The sequence below is a fragment of the Cibotium barometz genome, chromosome 3, assembly GCF_041138505.1.
Source record: "Cibotium barometz isolate CiBa-2024 chromosome 3, ASM4113850v1, whole genome shotgun sequence".
In the NCBI taxonomy this organism is placed as follows: Eukaryota; Viridiplantae; Streptophyta; class Polypodiopsida; order Cyatheales; family Cibotiaceae; genus Cibotium; species Cibotium barometz.
In genome coordinates, this window is record NC_141048.1 from 30270445 (window position 1) to 30291750 (window position 21306).

Genomic DNA, 21306 nt, shown 5'->3' on the forward strand with positions numbered 1-21306 from the left:
AAGTGAGATTTTTCATAATATTTTATCATGGGAGTGAATCCAATTAATTATGTGTGATGCGTGGCTCATGTGTGAAGCATGGTAGTGAATGGTTTCTACTTGTTAGAATTAATTTGTGAATTCCAAAGTAATTGTGATCTAACATTGTGGACTATGTTGAGTATAGATCATGAGTTCAGAACAACCAAGGTGGACATTGGACGAGATTATCTAGCCGAGCATATGTGTGCTAAATATTTAATTTTGTATGGTTTGGCCCGTTGTACATATGTTGGGCAAGGTTTATTTTTGATGAGATACTTTAAAAGCATTGGACTAAGGTTCAATTTTGTAAAAAATCCAATTTTGAAAAAGCTATGCTATTTATGGCTCCAAGGGCTAAATTTATGATAATATGATTTAAATACCGAGTGTGGGAGTGGAGCCACACACATCGGGGGGGAGATTGCACCCAATCTTGCGTTCTTTGATTTTCATCATACTCTTGTTTTATGCTATGATGTTTATGGCTTATTTCTTCTATTATTTAATTTGTGTAATATTCTAATCTCCATGTACCATGGTCCTATATAACAGAGTATATGTCAAATGATAAAAAAATCATAAGGTAAAAAAAAGGTACAATAGTCCTAGGACTAGTGCCTTTTATAGTCCCAAAGTTCACATGCCCCTAACACCACACGTGTAAATGTCCCTAAGTCCCATGTGCCTAGGGTCGTCCCCTTATGCATGTATATCCTAAAATCCCCTTTGTTACAAGCAATCCCCTCTTATAATGATTTTGTCCTCAAAATCAAAGGGTGATCATGCATAAAATAGACATACAAAAGGCTATATACAAAAGCTAAAATCGCCCATAGGTAGGTAACTAAGCTGAGGGAAAATCAATGCCGAAACATGAGTCATGTTGAAGTCTCATAACCCTCGAAATCAAATGGAAAGGAAAAATGAGATGTATCGAAGACAAGGCTAAGGATACAATTGCCTATATTAAAAGGAAATCCAAGCTAAGCAAAACCCAACGTAATGGCTCTCCAACCTCTCGAGTCAAATGGAAAGTGTAGAGAGTCAATATTGATTTTTTGGCTAACTATGCTTCCGCATGGATCAAAAGGAAACCTTAGGCATGAGAACTCCAAGACAATGGCTTTGTGATGATCTAGATCAAATGGAAAGGATAAGAAACCACCATTATTGAGACGAAGCTAGCTGTGTATCCTCTAGGATCAAATGGATAGGCATGATATACATTATGGAATCCCAAAGCCGATGTAATAGTAGCTCTCAGGTCAAAAGGAAAGCTTGAATCTAAGGGGAAGCTCACTAGCCTAGCCTCATAAATCCAAAACACATAGTATCCGCTGAGAAAGCTCAAAACCCCCTGGCTTGAATGTTGAGAGATCCTAACTCAAAAGAATCATCGTGAAGGCCAAGACCATGATGTATCGCAAGTGCATCTAAATGTTGTGCCACATAATCATCTACCATACATCTCAAATGGCATATGATGCACCCAAAAATGAATGTCCCAGCTCCAAAGAAAATAGGATCGTATCAACAATCATGGAAGCCAAAGGAACACATCTCATAGTCGACATCGTGCAAGAATAAATGTGAACTGATGCCAAGGCATGACCCACCACATCAATGTATGTATGGGCATGATCTAAACCATGCACTAAATCCTCAAATGCAAATCCCTCTACGTGTGTGTGATCCTCAAAAGCAAAAGCATGATCAACAAGATCACCATAAGTATCATTGTTTCACTGAAGACTGACAATGTATCCATACATTGAGAGATAAGAGGAATCACCCACGAATTCACTAACCATGGAATCCACAAGGTCATGTAATGATGTGATTAGTCACATTACTGGCATCAAGGATGCCAAGATGGCATGGCAGGAGCTTAATAAGATTTTTGTGGCACCGACTCAAAGAGCTCAAAGATCAACCTTCTCATGCAATATTACAAGCTCGACAAGAAGAACATCGAGACCATGGCATAATACATCAGCAAGTTTAAAGGTATCAAGCAGCAACTTAGCACATCTAAGAAAGTTATTGAAGAAGATGAATCTATTGATATGTTGTTAAATAGTGTTAACAAAGGACCATATGAATCACTTGTTGCTACACTTAAAAATATTCCCAACACCAAAATTCAAGATATAGAATCATCTTTACTTGAACATGAATCAAAATTCAAGGATAAAGAATCATTCAAATCACATTCAAGTGAGAAAGCACTCTATACAAAGGGTGGGAGATTTCAAAGGACAAATCAATCAACATCTCCACTTCCAAGATGCTATCACTATGGAAAACTTGGTCATACCAAAAATGAATGTCGTCAAAAAAGATAAACCAAAGCTTTTTTGTGACTACTGTGGAAAAAATGGTCACCTAGAAGAAGATTGCTATCACAAAAAGAAGCAATCAAACTACATCGAGGTCAAAGATGCTATAGTAGAAGACACACTCTTCTAGAGAAAGAACCATTGTATTCTTCACCTCTCTTGTCTCTACAAAAAATGTGATGTAATCAGCCTCTAAGGCCATACGATACACTCAAGCTGAAATTCATAGCCAAAGTAGCTATAGTGCTAAAGTAGTATAAACCATATGTCCAACATCCCAAATGCTTAGCCATTGGAGTAGACGATGATCTTCCTTGAATGGAGTGGGGAGATCTCTAATTTATTTGCTTATGGATTTCTTGATGAGAAGTCCTTGAGTAAGACTGAATGAGGTGCTTGATTAAACAAGCTGCTCTGTATTAATTGATTGGAAGTCATCCAACTATACAAACTGGGGAAGGATGTTTTACGTCGATATGTGCATGAAGATGAGTTTGGTGTGTACAAAATTGTCACTAGCTTACTCCATAACACTCAGTTGACATGGAGGCCGTAGAAATGCAGACATTTCAATGGAAGTAAGTTGAAGAATTTTTTTGTGCCCCTAACTAGTGACATGCTTAGTCAATTTTTCATCGCAAGAAGATGGCCAAACAACAAGTAGCTGAAAAGGTCAGAACCAAGGCTAGATAAGGCAAGAGTATGATGATTTCAAATCAAAACCAGGTTATGTCTTACATGTGGCTACTCTTACATAAAATAGAAATGAATTAGAAGCCATAGAACCAACCAAACTTTGGGTACGATTGCCTACTCATAATGACCATGTGCATTGTTGTGCTTTAATTGATATTGGAGCCAACCATAACATGCTTTCTTATTAAAACTGGGAGTTTATTCTAAAGCTTTAGTAGTATCAAAAACCCCTTTTTTTTTGCTCTGCAAGTGAGCAGTAATAGAGCTAAGTCTCCTCTAGAGCTTGTATATGCTAATCTTTGTCACGTAAGATGCCTCATTGGGTGGTTCTTCCTATGTTATGTTATTGATTGATGACTATAGTAGGAAGATGTGGGTTTATTTTCTTTTACATAAGGAATATGCTTTTGGAAAGTTTAAAGTATGGCACAAAATGGTTGAGAATGAGACAAGAAATAAGATGACAAAGTTTTAGATAGATCTAGGTGATAGTTTGCATTAGGTGAATTTAATGTCTACTGCAAGGAGCATGGGATCACATGGTTAATGCCATTTTAAGCCCCATTTTATAATCTTTATCGTTCATGATATACTAAGCCAATAGCTTTTACTAAGGGTATAATTTTTGAGTCCATTGAGTCCATGCAAAAAGGCTATTGGCCAATAGCTTTTACTAAGGGTATAACTTTTGAGTCCATTGAGTCCATGCAAAAAGGCTATTGGTCATAAAGCATAAGTCAATTTAAGTCTTTTAATGGATGTTCAATCAAGTGTGAAAACATTGGCTTAGTATATATGCGACTTCTTGCCACTTCGCCAAAAAATATGAGGGTTAGTTATTGAAAAGGACTTATGAGGAATTAGTTAGCTTTGAAAAGGAATTATGATAAATTAGGTATCTTTGAAAAATGTAATTAATGTTCTTCTGGCCACTTATTATACACATTCTTACACATAATTAAGCCTAGTTTGTCTATTAGAGAGATAGTGAACTTGTGAGAGGGCTTTCTTATGCCTTTCAGTTTTATGGCTTGTGTGTGAAAGGATGAATGTGAGAGAATTGGCCATCTTGTGTGACCTACAAATTATGGTTGATGAGTGACATTCTGATAGAGAAAAACAAGGAGAGAGAGAGAGAGAGAGAGCAACAAAAAGACATAAATAGGCTCCAAGGAGAGGAGCATGGCGGCTTAGTGTGGGTAACAACAAGTAAGTTCCCAATGACAATTGCATTTCTATTCTAGCCTAGGCTAGGGAGGGGATTAACATATATTTTATCACTCTTCATATATTCTAGCCTAGGCTAGGGGGGGAGTAACATATATTTTATCACTCTTCATACTCCTTATCAAAATGATGTTACCAAATGTAAGCCTAGGCTAGGGAGGAGAGTAACATACATTTTATCACTTTTTCTACTCCTCATCAAAAAGATGTTGCTAAATGTAAGGACCACACAAATGAGATCGCAAGGAGTGCAAGCAGTTTGCTCTGCAAGCACTATGGACTTCTTAGAATCATATTGATTTCTTATGTAAAAAGAAACATTATATGTCACTTAAGCCATGTTGAGAGGACACAAGAAGTGGTACTATTTTGGGAATGGGTATTGTAGATTATTGTTAGAGAGGTTTCTTAAGGATTTGTTGAAAAATCTTAGTAGGAGGTGCTCAAACATCTATATCTCTTTTGAGACAACATAGCTTAGGTGTCCGAATCTCTCATTTCATAGTTTACTCTTGGCCAACATCGGCTCAAGCAGAAAAGGTGAACAATTTACTCAAATTATTTTACCTATTCTCCCAACCACTAGCATCCAAGATGATTATACCAACCCAATTAAACTAAATCCTTATTCTCCCAACCACTAGCATCCAAGATGATTATACCAACCCAATTAAACTGAATCCCTTAAGTTGTGGAAACAATGAAGAGTAGATTTTGCTTAGTCTAGTGCATAGGGGACACTTGATAACTTTTTAGTATCACCATTGCTTGCGATAAAAGAAATAGTACCTGTGCCTTTTACTAGGCATTTAGAATCATTGAGGACTACTACTAGGATGGAGTTTCCTAGTGGTTCTAGAGATGAATACTAGTCTTGAATAATGGTAATGCTTTGCAAAAATGTCTTCAATTGCTACTACAAAGAGCTCAAACTCCACTTTAGCACAATTAACTCTTTTTTGTTGGGTCTTAGATCCAAAAACCATCAAGGATTGAAGAATGGTCTTAGATCCACAAACCATCAAGGATTGAAGAATGGTCTAGTTTTGCACAAATTTCTTCAATTGCTACAAGGTTTCCAATTCCACTTCGTCAAGGCTACTTAACTCCTTTTTGGTGGGTCTCAATGTGCTAACGTTGTCATTTACTTCCCTCTTTCTATACTTAGCTTATATGTGCCCTAAGTTTATCACATTAGAATCATTTTACCATCTTCTTCTTTCTCTTCTTTTTAAATAAGAAAAGAGGGATTGTGGGAGTCCTTCCCCTTATCTTTCTTTACACTTAGAAGTCAAATCACCACCACTTAAAGAAGAGGGGTTTATAGGGTCCTTCCCCTTACCTTTCTTTGTGCTTACTAAGAAGCCAAAATCATCATTATCTAGCCTTCTTATTCATCTCCTCCTCTAGGATCATATCATTAAAATCTTAAAATTTCAAATTCAAAGGAGGATTAATCACCTCAGTGTTCAGAGAAGTGACCAAACAATTACATTTATGGGGTTTATAGGACAGGAACAAATTCAAATTCAAAGGAGGATTAATCACCTTAGTGTTTAGAGAAGTGACCAAACCGTAACATTTATGGGGTAAGACCTAGATGCACCTACATGCTAGATTTTCACATAATTTATTAATCTGATAGTCACATTAGAAGCATTTCATTATCTTGTATGTGCCCTAGGTTTATCACATTAGAAGCATTTCACTATCTTCTTCTTCTTTCAAATTGTAAAAGAGGGGTTATGGGATTCCTTCCCCTTATCTTTCTTTATGATTGTTGCGTGACAAAGCAAATCACCACTAGATAAAAACAAGGGTTACTGGGGTCCTCCCCCTTATGGTTATTTGTGTTCTAATAAGCCAAAATCATCATTATCTCTAGCCTTATTATTCATCTCCTTCTGTAGGACCATATCATTAAACTCCTCAAAATTCAAAGGAGAATTCATCACCTCAATGTTCAAAGAAGTGACCAAACCATCATATTTATGAGGTTTATAGGGCAAGATCTAGATGCACCTACATGCTAGATCTTCCCTTGATTTTTTGATCCAATAGCCACCATTTGACCTTGGAAATTTTGGATCCTTGTAATTAAACTGCTCCATCAAAGTTTTTTTATCCTTGTCTAAGTTGTCATTTCATAACGGTTTCATAGAACCACCAATGTGTTTATTGTTGTAGTCATATATACTAAATACTAATTTAGAGTCATAATGATGGCACACATAATATATGCATCACTTCTCCTCTACATAAAAACAAGAATTGGATAACTATTTGTATTAGATCCATAAGATGCAGAGCTACCTTTGACCTCCTATCATCCCCAATAGTGGTCTCCCACAAGTCACTCATAAGAGGATAAAATTGACCTAAACTTGAGATTCTAGAGTGTGTTGTCGGTCCCATTGCCAAATAGTGCTGCATTATTTTTAGGTTGAGCCATTTCTCAAAATCTATTACCAAAGAGCCACTTGTCAAAAACAAGCCTTTGTCTAGAGGTTATACTTTGATACCAAATAGCCACTTGCCAAAAAGCCTCTATCTAGAGCCTTTGCTTGGTTTAGTACCTAATAACATTTAGTATCACCATTGCTTGACATAAAAGAAATAGTACATGTGCATTTTTCGTAGAATTTAGAATCACTCACAACTTCTACTAGGATGGAATCTTCTATAGTTATACCAGTCTTGAAGACTTTTACACAAATTTCTTGAAATCTGGCCACATCCAAATTCATTTAGTGCTCATTTAGTTAAGAGTTTTAGGCGCCCAAATGTGAATAAGGGCCAATTGTATATAAGGATCTGGCCACATCCAAATTCATCTAGTTAAGAGTTTTAGGTGCCCAAATGTGAATAAGGGCCAGTTGTTATAAGGAATTATCTATAATGAATGGGCACAATCCCCCTTTGAGAGCTAAATGTATTCTCTAGTTATCTACTTGCTCTTAGCTTCTTGTTGTATGTGTGGTGTAGAGAGAGAGAGAGAGAGAGAGAGAGAGAGAGAGAGAGAGAGAGAGAGAGAGAGAGTAGATAGTGAGAGGTCTGTGAGTCCTTATGGTAAGGTGAAGCATCTTCCTCTATGACAAAGAGGAAGAGAGAATCTTGTGACAACCGGTAGTGGTTAGGCTTGGTTGGCTTCAAGAGACCTGAGCTTGGAAGCAAGGTAAGTACCCCATCATCATTATTGCTTGTTTCTCTGTAAATGGTTGAGCTTTGGAGAGGAAAAAATGGGCTATAATATTGTTGGTGCCACTATCGGGGATACATTCTTGCTTATTGCTTCCTTCACTCTTTTTAGAGCTCGCTCCCTTATACAAGGATCTTTTCCCATTGCCACTATTTGTGAGCAGTGTTGTGTTGGTTGAGAAGAGGATAATGATTTGAGCTTGAGCTTTGTAAGAAAAATAAGAAAATTTGGGTTGTTTTTATGTGTTTTTTTGTGTTGTTTGGAGTTATGAGGACTTAGGTAACCTAGAGGAAAGGAAACCAAACATTTATGTACATATTTGCTTGTTTAGAACCCTACTTTCTCACACCATGAAATTGCAGGTTTAAAGTTTTTTATGTCTTTTTCCAAAAATCATCATTTAAAAGAAAAGTGTTCAATTTTAGTCCCATTGATAACAAGATTGTAAAATTTATGCTAAACATGAAAAATGCTAATTAACTTTATCAAATCATCAAAAATCAAAACCTAGTTTTTTAGATACTTTTTTACACTCATGAAAATTGTTTTTCACACAACTGTGAAAGACTTAAAAATCACATTGTGATTTCAAGGAATACCTTGCTAAAATTAGAAAAACTTATCTAAAGGAATCTTATCCTTATCCTAAAGAAATCTAGTTTTTCATGCCCATGAAAAACTCAAGGAATGCTTGTGAAAAAATTCAATATCTTGTGATTAAGGAAAGATTTAAGACCGAAATCGTCAGTAAACATCAAAGGACATTAGTGTGCATTATTCTAAACATCCAAATCACAACTTAAAATTTTATAGTTTTTCATGCCAAAAACATCATTTTCACAAAGCACGGCTTTTATCTTGTCCAAGTTCCTCCCACACTGCCTTGAGTTCTTATGTTGCATGCTCCTCCCATTCTTTCATCTTGGCTGCATCAAGCTCATCAATTTATGGGGTGGTCTCAGCATCATATAGCATGAATCTAGCCTCCACTTGGGCCAGCGTGACTTGGTCTTTATTTCATGTCATGAAGAACTCAAATTTAAGATCGTATTTAGATTATAGGGGTATGGTGTGTTCTTCTAACACACTGAGAAAATACATTTGGAATGATAATAAGGGAGCCATTGTCATCAAGGATGGTCTCAAAAATCTTGAGTAATGAAGGCTCTTCTTCATTTACATGATAGGGCTCTTCTTCATTTACATGATATTGAAGTAAAAACCTAAGAATTTGTGCCTTAGATTACATAGTAACATGTAAGGTTTTATTGTTGAACAATTTCTCTTAATTCACATGTACAGAGATTCCATGGTGGGATTATGTCATCGAGGGAGCCATAAATAGAACCTCTTGTGTAGATAACCTCACTATAATACAATCACATCCTATGCTTATATTGATACCTTTAATATTGAAGGTCTGATTTGCTACACAAACACTTTGTAACATCTCTTGAAGACATGCTACCTCCACTAGACTCTCCTGGTTTTGCTATCATTGTACTTTGATGCAATGTCAGCATCCTCATCATCTTCTTCCCCTCTTACATTTGCTTCTTCCTCTTTATTTGTGGCATCTTGCTTTGGCACTTCTCCCACTTCATTATCATCATCCCCTTCATTCTCTTCATCTTCATCATCCCCTAGGTCTTCGATAAGCTCTTTGCCCTTTCCTTTAAGATTTGATTGGGCACGTAGAATTCTACTCTTCACAATATAAAATTATGAATCAATAAAATATAATAGTAGATATTTATCCAAAAATCTAATTGTAAGCACGACGAGTAGATATATAGTACATATGGATTGCTTGGGTTTACAATCCCAAGTATACATGTCCTTCTTGCTCTTAGGAAATTCTCCACTTGGAAAGTTAGCGGGGACAACTCTTATATATCTCTACATCCCAAAGTTCTCAAACTTGTTGTTGTGTGTGTACATTATGTTCTCCACTCATTTACAATGGTGGTTAACATAACTACAATGTAATTCTCAACATGGCACTTACAATTCCATTTACCTATGATTATTTTCATTCAATTTAAGAATATAACATCATAAAAAAGCAGTGAGTGGTCTTTCTAGATTGTTACGCATATGAATACAACATGCTTAGTAGCTTTATTGTTGATGACAGTAGGGTCTGAAGCTACCACGCTGTTTTTTTAAGAGACCCCACCATTTTCTCAAATAACTTCCCAAAATCTAATCTCCTTAGCTTAGAGATTTCTTTCTTAAAAGTATGTGGAAATTGTATTTGGTACTTATCTATAATTTCCATAAGGACTACCACACCTTATTCTCCAATCTCATGCCATATCACTTCTCACCTTAGCTAATCTCTGAATCGACCTACATTTGCTTCATTTCCATTGAAAGTGTTCTTATTACAAGATAAGGTGCTTTGTATATATGAAGAAAATGGAAAAAATTTTATAATTACTCTTTGGGATTCGCAAGTCCTCAAGCCTTTGGGAATCTCCATTAATTAAGACATCCAAAATCATAGTTTTTTTGGTTATTTGGTAGTTTGCTAGATTCCAAGTTGTATAACCTATACTCTATCAAACAATCTGGTCTCTCATCCCAATTTACTTGCACTAGTCAATTGCAGCACACAACATCAATCAAATCGCAATACTTTGAACATTACATCGTTGCCTATCTAGAGGTTTTCTTACTCAAAGAAATCATCTCCTTGGGTAGGGTTTAAAATTAAGGCTATAACTATCTAATAGCATGCGTCCACTTTCACTCATCTTTATAAAAAGAAATTCTCCTTTACAAACAACGTATCTACAACAGGGGTGAACCTCTATATAGTGGCAGCGAGATACTCATCCTATATTTCACAAGTTACTTCATTAGTATGAGAATATAGGGATACTAATCTTATAGTCACAAGTTACTTCATTAGTATGGAATATAGGGATACTAATCTTGTATTTTAAATGTTACAATTTTTTATTCCACTACCAAGTGATATAGAGAATGTGCCTTGAATGCTATCTGGATAGCTCAAAAAGTTCACAATTGTACCAAGATGGACCACCCTTTTTTTTGGGCTTTGCGGCATGCTTCTCCATCCATGCATTATTCATCACTCTTGTATGCTTCATAATAATTATTTCTTTGTTTGTGCCAATCCAAGGGCCCTAATGAGGCACACCTTATCCACAAGGAACAATGAAATATAGCCCACTTCATTCATCCTAAGATAAAATATTATAGGTTAGGCAAATCTGTACTATTGGCAACATAGCCATTTATATAGAATTTCCTTGCAATCTTCTTGGGCACAAGTCTACATAAGGGAATAGGTGGTAAAGGAGTGGATCTTTTCACATGCAATGTACATAAAGTGTTTGTACTTGTTGGTAAAAGTGAGACCTTTTGTAAGATTAATTTTAATGTGGATAACACTTACCTTTAATCTATTTAGTCTATCTTATAGAAGTTCAAGATGAAGACAACGAGTTGCATGTGTAACCATGAACTGGTCTCATTATCAGCTTCTTTCTCTTTAGCCTCATCTACTTCCTTTAATTCTTTCTTAGATTTTGAAGAGGATCCTTTTTTTGAAGATGTGAATAATCGTTTTGGAGTTTTTCGAGAAGGTACCCAATCATCATCTTCCTCTTGTGTTGCTTAAACATCGTGAAGAGAGTGTTGATGCTCAATACGATTACACATAGGGCATCTTTTCTTAGTGTTGCTATCAAATCCCATGATGTACACGTAAGAAAGGAGCCAAAAGCCAAACCTTGATCCATGTCTTCTTCAATGGAACTTCAATACTATAAGAGAAGTTAAGCTTTAAAATTTTGAAGATATAACATGTATAAGGTAAATCCTATAGAGAAAAGAAGGTAAATATAAATTTACTTATGTATGAAATAACCATACTTTTGAATCCACTCAACCTTTATAATCTCACTTTTCCATAAAACATATTTTGAAGATCTTTATGAGATCAAAGATCAAAGAATCCCTACAACATTGCAATTAAAGGTGGACCAAAAGATCAAATTGGAAATGTTGATGAATGCCAATGATAAAGGACAAAGAATAAGCAATGAAATTTACCAAGAGTTTATATGAATGCTTATGATATCTTCCATAGAGGGAGGCATTAGAGACTTGGAAAAGGAGGTCCCCATTTTTTAAAAGAGACCATCATAGGACTTGATAATATATGCTTCATATGATCACATGTACATCATCTAGAAGGAGACTATTGCAATAGGGAGGAGACTATGGAGTTAATAATAAATATCAACACGTTATATATATATATATATATATATATATATATATATATATATATATATATATATATATATATATATATATATCAACACACAATTTTCTTTTTCTATTTCCTTTAAAAAAAACCTTGACTTTGAAAGTAGAAAGTACACATGTTATCACCCACACACACAAGTGCTATCGTTAGTACCATAGGGAAAGATTCAAACCCACAACCTGGGGACTTTGAGTCATCAAGGTGGTATGATGACTATAATTTGGAGCTTCGAAATCAATTACTATGTAGGCACATACATAATTATCTAGGCGTGTCCTAAACTTTACTGCTACCAAAGATGCTATCATAAGGGTAAGCGAAGGAGGGTGGCACCGCAATTTCAACTTTGCCATGCATTAATTATTTAAGCTCTGCATTTTCCCCAATCAAGGCTGGATTTCCAAGGATTTATTTCCTTAGGTTACCTCTGTATAGAAATCAATGCTGGGTTTGCCTTCAGAGTACTATGAGAAAGGGGGGGAGGAGAGGGTTACTACTGAGCAAAAGCAAGCTTAGATGAGATGGCCATCAAGGATACATGGAGAAACATTTCAAAGCACAAAGACAAGAAGAATGATCTTCACACAAATCTCTTGTAATTAGTAAACAGAAACAAAGATTGCTTTCCACATACTCTATCAAATCTTGCCTCTAAATATCATTGCAAAGTACAACCAAGAACTGTCACCTCTTATTACTCAATATACATGATTTCTCAACACATTATTCTAGCTACTTAAGAATTCTAACAAGAAGCACATAGCTTCCAACTAGGAACAAAAACAGAAGAAACACATTGTTATCTATCAGATGGCTACACTCAAGGTTGCCATACGCAAAATGATCAAATTCATTCTCCTCTAGTGTTTGTTTATATGTTACTGTGCAAGGGTTCCATGAGAGGCTTCTTCCATATCCATCACTAATTAAAGCATCCAATTTGTGCTTGTGGGAGCAAGGAAGTGGATCTATGGAGAGCTTCCCTCAAACTTGCTATGACTATTTTATTTGATTTTATTGTAGAAAATAGACATTTATTATGTATGAATAGACCATACAAAATCACAACTAGAAAAGAGATTTCAATTAAGTATGAATAGGCCCAAAAAAAAAAAAGAGAGAGACTTCTATTAAGTATGAATAAGCCATACCAAATCACAACTAGAAGCCACAGCAAAGGATTCTCATCCCAAACTGTAGTGATCTCATTAAATCTAGGGCACAATGGTGCCAAGAGAGTCTTGTGGAGATCGATGAAAAAAAGATCCCACTCCCTCATGAAATTAGTGCACTCTGCTTACACACACCTAGGTGGTCCCTGTATATGAGCCCGAGTGAATATCTCCCCATATAGTACAAATGCATTAAGTATTGTATATCTAAATACCCTCTAGAGCCTCTAGCCCTCCAAATCTACCAAGCTGAGATCTTGGCAATGATCTCCCAAGTGGTATCAATCCTCACCAAAGATGATGTATATTGTGTATGAGAAATATTCAATCGCCATTGGGCCACACCTCTGCATATAAAAATGGCGGTCTCCAAATCCTTGCCCTCAAAACATATATATGGAGTAGACTCAATGAGCCAAGCAATAGCACCCTAAGTAGCATAGATGGTATCTCTCCCAAATCTACCCATAAGCTTTGAGCTATAAAGCTTGAAATTCTATGAGCAACTCTACACCCACGTATGCAATTTTGTAATATCTCAAAAGCTACTCAGCATCTAGGACAAGAGGGATTTGCACCAAAAATAACCCTCCATTGATTAAGAAGGAGACCACATGTAAGAATAATCAAAAGAAGTGGGAGATCTGGCTCCTCCTATATGAATACCAAAGTTTGTGCCAAAATCTCTTTTGAATAAATGCGGTAATGTCATGACTCTCCCAAATTTTTGAGTGTAGTAGTCCTTTGAACTTGTCCAAGTAAAAGGAGCCTAGCACTACGAACAATGTAGCTAAAAAAAGGTTGACTCTTCATTGGCTCAATTGTACCAATCCACTCCCACTCACCAAGATTCTAGTAAATATTTTTGATAGGATATCCACCATATAGCCATAAGCACCAAGATCCATGGGTCACAATATCAACTAAAGAGTGAATATGCCAATGCTTCCTTGAGTAACTAACTACTCTCATTGGATGCAAGGCAATGCTTTGAATAATCTCTTGCATAACACATCTCATCAATCTCCATGCTAGCTAGATAAAATAAAAAACGTGATCTCCCTCCTCATCATGTTCCAACAAGACTAACACCTACAATGGCTCTCATGTCCTAGAGAAAACACCCAAACACCTAGGATGATATTGGTCATAAAATGTGCCGGTAATCCACTCATGAGGTACACCTGCATCAATCTAATCCCATATAAGATTCCCTAAGATGTTGGGTGCATACAAGTCTTTAATCCATAGGACGACTTCTTGCTCATGGGTCGCTTGTTGGCTTTCTTCATCTTTGGCTTAGGCCCTTCCAAAGTAAATAATTGTTGATGCACATCTCTCCTAGCCTGGCCACTGCTGCGCACACAAAAAGGTCACCCAAACTCATCTCCAATGAGGTCATTCAACATAATGGATTGTCTATCAAGCTCATACTCTAATTTAGGAAGCCTCTAAAGTCTCATGCTAATCCAAGCTCTAATAATTGCCGCTATAAGCAAAGAGGAAGATGTCAAACACTCCTACTTGTCAATTGAGCATCGAATCTCCACCACCATGAGATATGCTCATGAAATCCTTCCAAGGCTCAATAGTTGGACGAAACCTTCTAACTTGCAAAGCAATGCTCTAACTATATAGCAGATCTATAATATTAAACACTCCTTTCAATGTTTGAAACATAACAATCTTCTACGAATCTTAAGCCTGGATATCAAAGTGTACCATCCTAACTTGCAAAGCAAAGCTCTAACTATATAGCAGATCTATAATATTAAACACTCCTTTCAATGTTTAAATTAACAATCTTCTAAGCATCTTAAGCCTGAATATCAAAGGGTACCATCCAAACTGAGCTTGCTATGATAATTACTTTTAAAATTCTTGAAGGTGCATTCATGCTACTACTTGCGTGTTTTCATCTTTCCTTTTTTCCCTACTTACACATGCACAACAGAAGTGTTATTGTAGTCAACACAACTAGCTACATCATGGATTAATACTAGTTAAATTGTTATAGAAGGATTTCATAATGAACCTCAAAATTCTAGCATGCATACTTCTATTAGCTTTCTTGTTTTCGTATGGATAAGCAATCAAAATAAAATAATACACGTCTTTCTACCAACCGCACAGACCATAGAACAATAAGTAGATCAATATGCTCTTAAATTTGTAATTTCAATGACTAGGCTAGTTAGGTCATGGGCTCTTAAATTTGTGATTTCAGTGACTAGGCTAGTTAGGTCATGGCTCAATAACAATGTTGACTAAGCTAACTAGGTCATGTACGTGAGATTGTAAGCACAATTGCCCAAGCATTCTAGTACAATAGTACCTTTATTCTTTTCATATTTCATTGTCATCCTCCTTAACTAGGACACACAAACTACCGTTGGCTACCCATGCATTCTAGTTTGATGTTTTCTTGGTCAATTGAAAAGATGAAAAGTAGCGAGCCAACATGTAAGAGCAAGCTTTGGCTCAAGAAGCTCCCTATCCCAAAATTGGGTAATGCTTTGGCATTATCATTTTAAGGGAACCTTGCAACTTTCAAGGGAACCCTTGCAACTTTCAAGGGAACCCTTTGCAAGGGTCTTGAATATTGAAATGTTAATTAAAAAAATCTCTCTCTCTCTCTCTCTCTCTCTCTCTCTCTCTCTCTCTCTCTATATATATATATATATATATATATATATATACAAACGCACACGCATATGTATATAGTATCCATGAAGAAACACCGTCAAATCGAGCCTTTTGATCCTATGGTCCAAAAAAATCACAAATTGAGATACACATTCTCCACCTCTTTTTCAATACATATTTCATACATATATCACCCTGCCTTTCAGTTAACTTCTTGCTCTCATAATCAACTAGCCTACCATCTCCCAGTGAAACAAGCCCTACTAGCTTCAATCGTGAGAACAAAAGGCTTGGTAAGTTGAATAAGCTTTCCCCCTTGTTTTCTTTAAGTGCTTCATTGAAGGCTGTTTGATTAACATGCCCCTTGATGAACTTGCAAAATTAAACTGTAAAATCTAAGAAAAACTTAGCACAAAAGATTTTGGTAATTGGAGAGGGAGAGGTCATAACATCCTAGTCAAGCAAGCCTATGGCATTATATACCACCAAATTGTTGCCCATCATCCTAGATTACCATCCATGGCATCACATACCACTGACATATCCCCCGAATACATAAAATAAACAGTCCTCCATCTATTTCAATGTATTTCATGGGATGTTAGACCAGCTCTATACAAGCACACGGCTAAATGTTTAGCACTTGGCTATTAAAACATGAGCCTCTGGGCTTGTCACCTAGCCTCAAACATAAGGAGGCTCTGAGCCACAGTGATAACTTGGCAGACACAAACCCACGCATCGTCTTCAACACTTCATGAACAACCAGAAGAGAGCTTCAACTTGAATAAAACCTTGTGATCTTGCAGATCCCCACTATGAGATTTAGACGATTGCTTCGGATCTGATACAACTTTAGTAAAGGCCACAGATGCAATCCATTGTCTAGAGACAAGTACAAACACTAACTCACCTCCCAGCCATATATCCAAAAGGCCTTGCCTCACCGTAAGAGAAATCACCCAACATGGCATTCAGCTACTAGATTACTGCCTAAGGCATTCATTATGTACCACCAAATTGTTGCCCATCATCCTAGATTACCATCCATGGCATTGCATACCACTGACATGTCCCCCAACATACCATCGCGTGCTAGATTACTGCCTAAGGCAACCAATGCCACCAAAGGTGTCAAGCCATCCAGATCTGCTTATGGCATTCCATACCACCAAAGGTATGGGTAATCTACTGAGCCTTCTGGGCTCTCAATGAAGCAATAGACCAGTCATGTACAACTAAGTTGCTTTTTTAAGTCACATGACATCAAGCTGTCCCATTATTTACAAAGAGCAAGCAAAGATACTAGATGCTTTGGTAGTGCCAGAATTATAAGTGAGGTGGAATAATGGAACATAGTACTACATGAGGTAATCTCTTTGTTAGTGTACAAAGTCCTGACCAGTGTAGATGGTATACAGCCAAGTCTAAACACCATCAGCCAGTAAAAGCATACCTGCAAAACGACACCTTAAATCACTTCAAGAACAAACCCTCTATCAAAGAGCAGCTGCCATTCAAACACTCACCTGCCTGTCCTCGGTAAAGTAGTTAGAGGCCAATCCCACACAAAACACACATAGACACACATGCATCAACAGGGTAACAGAGGCATTATCACCTGTCAATCTGCACAAACTCGTGGGATTCAGGCCGCAAGCCACAGCTCATAAACCTGGCTCGTATTTTCCCTTCCTAACCGTTTTAGTCCTTCAAAACTTTTCCTGCTCCCTAAGAACTCGTATCGTCGTAATGCAACATGCCCTAAGCTTATGGTTTCCTTACTAGCATATGCCGTCCGCAGTTTGTCTGCATGCTTGGAATCCGAATATAGAGCCACTTCCACTTCACCAGATGTCATATACTCCTGCATATGTTAGCAGCCAGCACTACTGTGAGGGGGGAGGGGAACAGAGAGCATGTTATTGGCATAAGCACCAGCCCAAATGTTGGGAACAAACCTGGTAAAACGCCCAAATAAGTTGTATGATATCTTGTCTGCAAAAACCCTTCTCATTGAAAAAAGTTCTCGAAGTGGGCCCAATCTCCGCGAACCGATCGATCGGGAAAAGCACCGTCAAGAAAGACCCTTTGAAAATCACCTCCTCCTTCTCACTGTCATGTGACAAACTGTAAAAAATGAATACATTCTTCCTTTGATAGACACAGGAAAGCTCACTACCCATGATACATCAAGCATTACCTCTCACTCATTGGCCTTGTGTAGATTGCATCCTCTGGGATGCCTCTCAGGTTTGGTACATCTTCTCCATCCTCTTGTATATTGTACAAGAAACCACTTTTATCCAGCATCTCATTCTCTGTTCCAAGCATACTACCACCAGAGCTATCCATGTAGAAATGTGCAGCAGAAGGTGGCTCTGTGATTGACCAACACACACTTTCGAGAAGGACACTTGGAGTAATTGGTCTAGGTAATGTACGACATGGCTGCAGAAAAAACCCATGCTTATGATGCTCCTTTTGGAAGACGATGTGCATATGTGATGGTCAGAACAAGACTGGACCTTACTTGCATGCGAGGACCACGGCGCCTCCTCACGGAAGCCTTCGCTGCATTCGCTTTCTCTTCTCTTTGTTGAACTTGGGATTCTAAACTCCACCCATCAACAGGCCCACAAAGAGCTGGGACCTTTCTTTCCTGGAAGTTGTGGGCATCCTGCAAGCAAATGTAGCTTGAGATGATAGGTTCCAGAGAATCAAACGATGATTCAACACTAAACCTTGCCCTATAAAAGTACCTCTATACAATGGCCGTTCTGTGCCACATCCAGCAAGACAGATACATGCCGGGCCAAGTCAGCAGACAGCTGGACCAACCGTTGAAGATGTCTCTCTTTCACTGACTTCATCACCCAGAATGGCTGCACATCAAACCCCAAAAGAAAGCATTACAGCTATCACCTGCATCTTAGCAAAAGGTGTGGAATTGCTCACAATGCTTAGGCAATTCCGTTGAACTTACAGTGACCAAGTTCACATTGAACCCCAGATATTTCAACATCAAACCCCCCTCGCAAACTACATGGGTTGCTTCCGACCCAATGAACCAGTGATCGACAAAAGATGCCCCTTCCTTTGCTACAGATTCCACGATCTGAGACCAAACACACATATAAAGGTGGTAAATTAACACATTAACAAGTGTGGGTGCATTTTTTGGATGCAATCTTCTGTAAAAAACAAGATTTTACCTTTGATTGGAGGTCATTTGATGAGTCCATATCAACATAGAAGCACATGCCTGAGAAGAGACCCCCTTGAGTTATCAATTCTTTCTGCAACATCTGTGGGGCCAATTGTACCGCTGCAAGGCTCAATGCTTTCATTTCATGTTGAGGTGTTGCAGGCAAACAAGAATGATCCGAGCTAGTGACTCCAATAACATGCGATAATTCATGAAGGGGAGCAGCTATATTCATAAGGCTTCTTACGTTGTAGAGCGATTCATCCAATCTGTCTGCAAATAAAAGCTCGATTCAGCTATAATGCCAGGCATTGATATTTCATAACACCCCTGGCATAGCGCAATGCTTTACGCATACATATATGTAGGGTATGGGTATTAGTATGGGTATGAGTATTGAGTATGGGAAAGGTAGGGGGAGGTGTGTGCGTATAGGTATGTGTGTGTCTGTGGGTGTGTGCATGAATGGCTGTATGTATTCATGCATGCATACAAGTATGTATGTATGTATGTATTTGTGTGCTGAATTATTTGGACAAGAGATCATGTCTATATCCAATCTTATAATGATATTTACTTAACTTGAACATACCATTTTGTTTGATGCAATTCACAAACCAGACGAGTGTCACGACATAAAGACCCCGCTTCAGCCCATGCTTCAAAGCATGTTCATACTTACGCCCACTAAAGCTGTGAAAGTATTATTAAGGACTGCTTTTTCAAACACAACTCCTACTAATCAAACCAATTAAACTTGTTGCAAAGACATGCTTTGACAGAACTATATGCTGTCAAGGATATTTGTACAACAAGGTGGGTGCACTGAGAGTGCAGATCTGGACTATACTGCCCACCCATCCGCGTAGTTGCTTCTTGCACTTGTTTGCGAGCATCTGCATAAACAGTAATATGTTAAATTGTTGATCCTTAACCACCCAATATGTTAATCACAATAACTTACATGCAGAAATGAAGACACATACAAAAGAGAAAGGCTGACCTTTAGATAATCCTGTGACACAGATGACAAGGCCATGGAAGGGCCCTCGTGCTATGGTGCTGGCTGCATCTGAAGATGATAGTGGGGATGCTGTTCTGTTGCCATTAAAGAGGGGAGCTGGGGGTAGGGTGTGAGCCACCTTCAGGCAGCCAACGCTTAGCACAACCTGAGCTCTGCGATCCGCCATGGTGAGCCCTTTGGCATCGCCCTAGCACCCCTCGGTCATGGAAGATGATGAAACTCTAATTCCTCCAAACGAAATCCTAATATCTTCCTCGTGCTGTGTGTGCTTTGAAACCCTAGTTTCTCCTCAAATCGATCTCTGCAGCAGCTTGCCACTCCCCATTAAACCCTGATTTCAGGCATCATCGATCTTTGCAGCTTGCCTCAGAAGCTCCCAATCAAAACCTAACTCCTGGAATACCGATCGATAAAGCAGCTTTCCTAGCTACAGAAGCTTCCCTCAAACCCTAATTTCTCGCAAAACTGATAATTACACAGACCAGCTGTTCCTGCCACAGAAGCTGCTCTCATACCCTAATTTCTGGCCAAAACGGCCAAAACGACCGCCGCACAAGCATTTCGTGCCACAAAAGCTTCCTGACTGCGAGCAAAAACTAATTTCTAGCCCAACACAGAGCTGTCCCTGCCTCAAAAACGTCCAATGAAACCCTAATCACTGGACAAACACAGTAACTGAATTGATGGCAACCTTTCAACTGTTTCACCTTTACCTGCGGAGTGATTCGTCCGCAGAAAAGCTCCCAGGAAAGAACCGAAACGCTTGCAAAAAGGCGTCCATCGCCATCGCCATGGAGTGGAGAGAAGCTTTCATGGGGGGAGGCCATGGAAGGGTCGTTATCGACTGCAGGAATCTGTCGGTTGTTTTGCTGGGGGTCCGTCTTGCTTTTGGTTTAAAGAAGGGAGGGAAGTCCGAAGGTGGGCAGCCTGGAGGTACGCTGCTTGTCTGCTTGCTGCTGACGAAAAGAGGGCAGAAATCACAGTGGCGGATGAGAGTAATTATGAGAGAGAGAGAGAGACAGAGAGAGAGAGACAGAGAGAGAGAGAGAGAGAGAGTTTTCTAATTTTTAAATTTCAAATTTAAAAAATGCCTACTTTTAAGTTTCTTGTAAGCAAAATATAGGTAATTTTTAAATTTCAAATTAAACAATTGCCTGTTTCTAAGCATCTTGTAAGCCAAATATAGGCATTAATGCTCAATTTATTACTGATTTCCAATCTATATCATTATTTAAAGATCAATTGTAATTTTAATGAAAATAATAATATTATCACTCTACCATATATCATTTATTGTACAAAAAAAGTTAAATTATTATGTACATAAAATAACCTACAATGATTCATCAATATGTGTGAAATAACGTTGTTGTTATACAATACAAATTAGAAATAATTATTTGAAATTTGTACTCCTCCTATACTTCATTCTTCTTGAAGATTATATCATGTTGAATTTGTACTC

General features: G+C 37.8%; 1 protein-coding gene across 3 annotated transcripts; it reads right to left on the reverse strand.

The window, feature by feature from the left end:
* Positions 1–16161: 16161 nt before the first annotated feature.
* LOC147639928 (uncharacterized) lies at positions 16162–20910 on the reverse strand. Of its 3 annotated transcripts, XM_086775402.1 has the most exons (12): positions 20555–20838; positions 19821–20466; positions 19621–19713; positions 19410–19511; positions 18825–19090; positions 18596–18727; positions 18372–18494; positions 18143–18289; positions 17813–18060; positions 17571–17724; positions 17231–17476; positions 16162–17065 (listed from the first exon to the last, which is right to left on the reverse strand). In XM_086775402.1, the coding sequence occupies exons 2-11, from the start codon at positions 20005–20007 to the stop codon at positions 17258–17260; spliced, it is 1671 nt and encodes a 556-aa protein (XP_086631528.1). In that variant the 5' UTR covers positions 20008–20466; positions 20555–20838; the 3' UTR covers positions 16162–17065; positions 17231–17257. The 3 variants fall into 3 exon arrangements, with proteins under 3 accessions (XP_086631528.1, XP_086631521.1, XP_086631535.1); XM_086775395.1 differs by having other exon boundaries at positions 19821–20910; XM_086775409.1 differs by lacking the exon at positions 19821–20466 and having other exon boundaries at positions 20555–20679.
* Between the last annotated feature and the right edge of the window lie 396 nt (positions 20911–21306).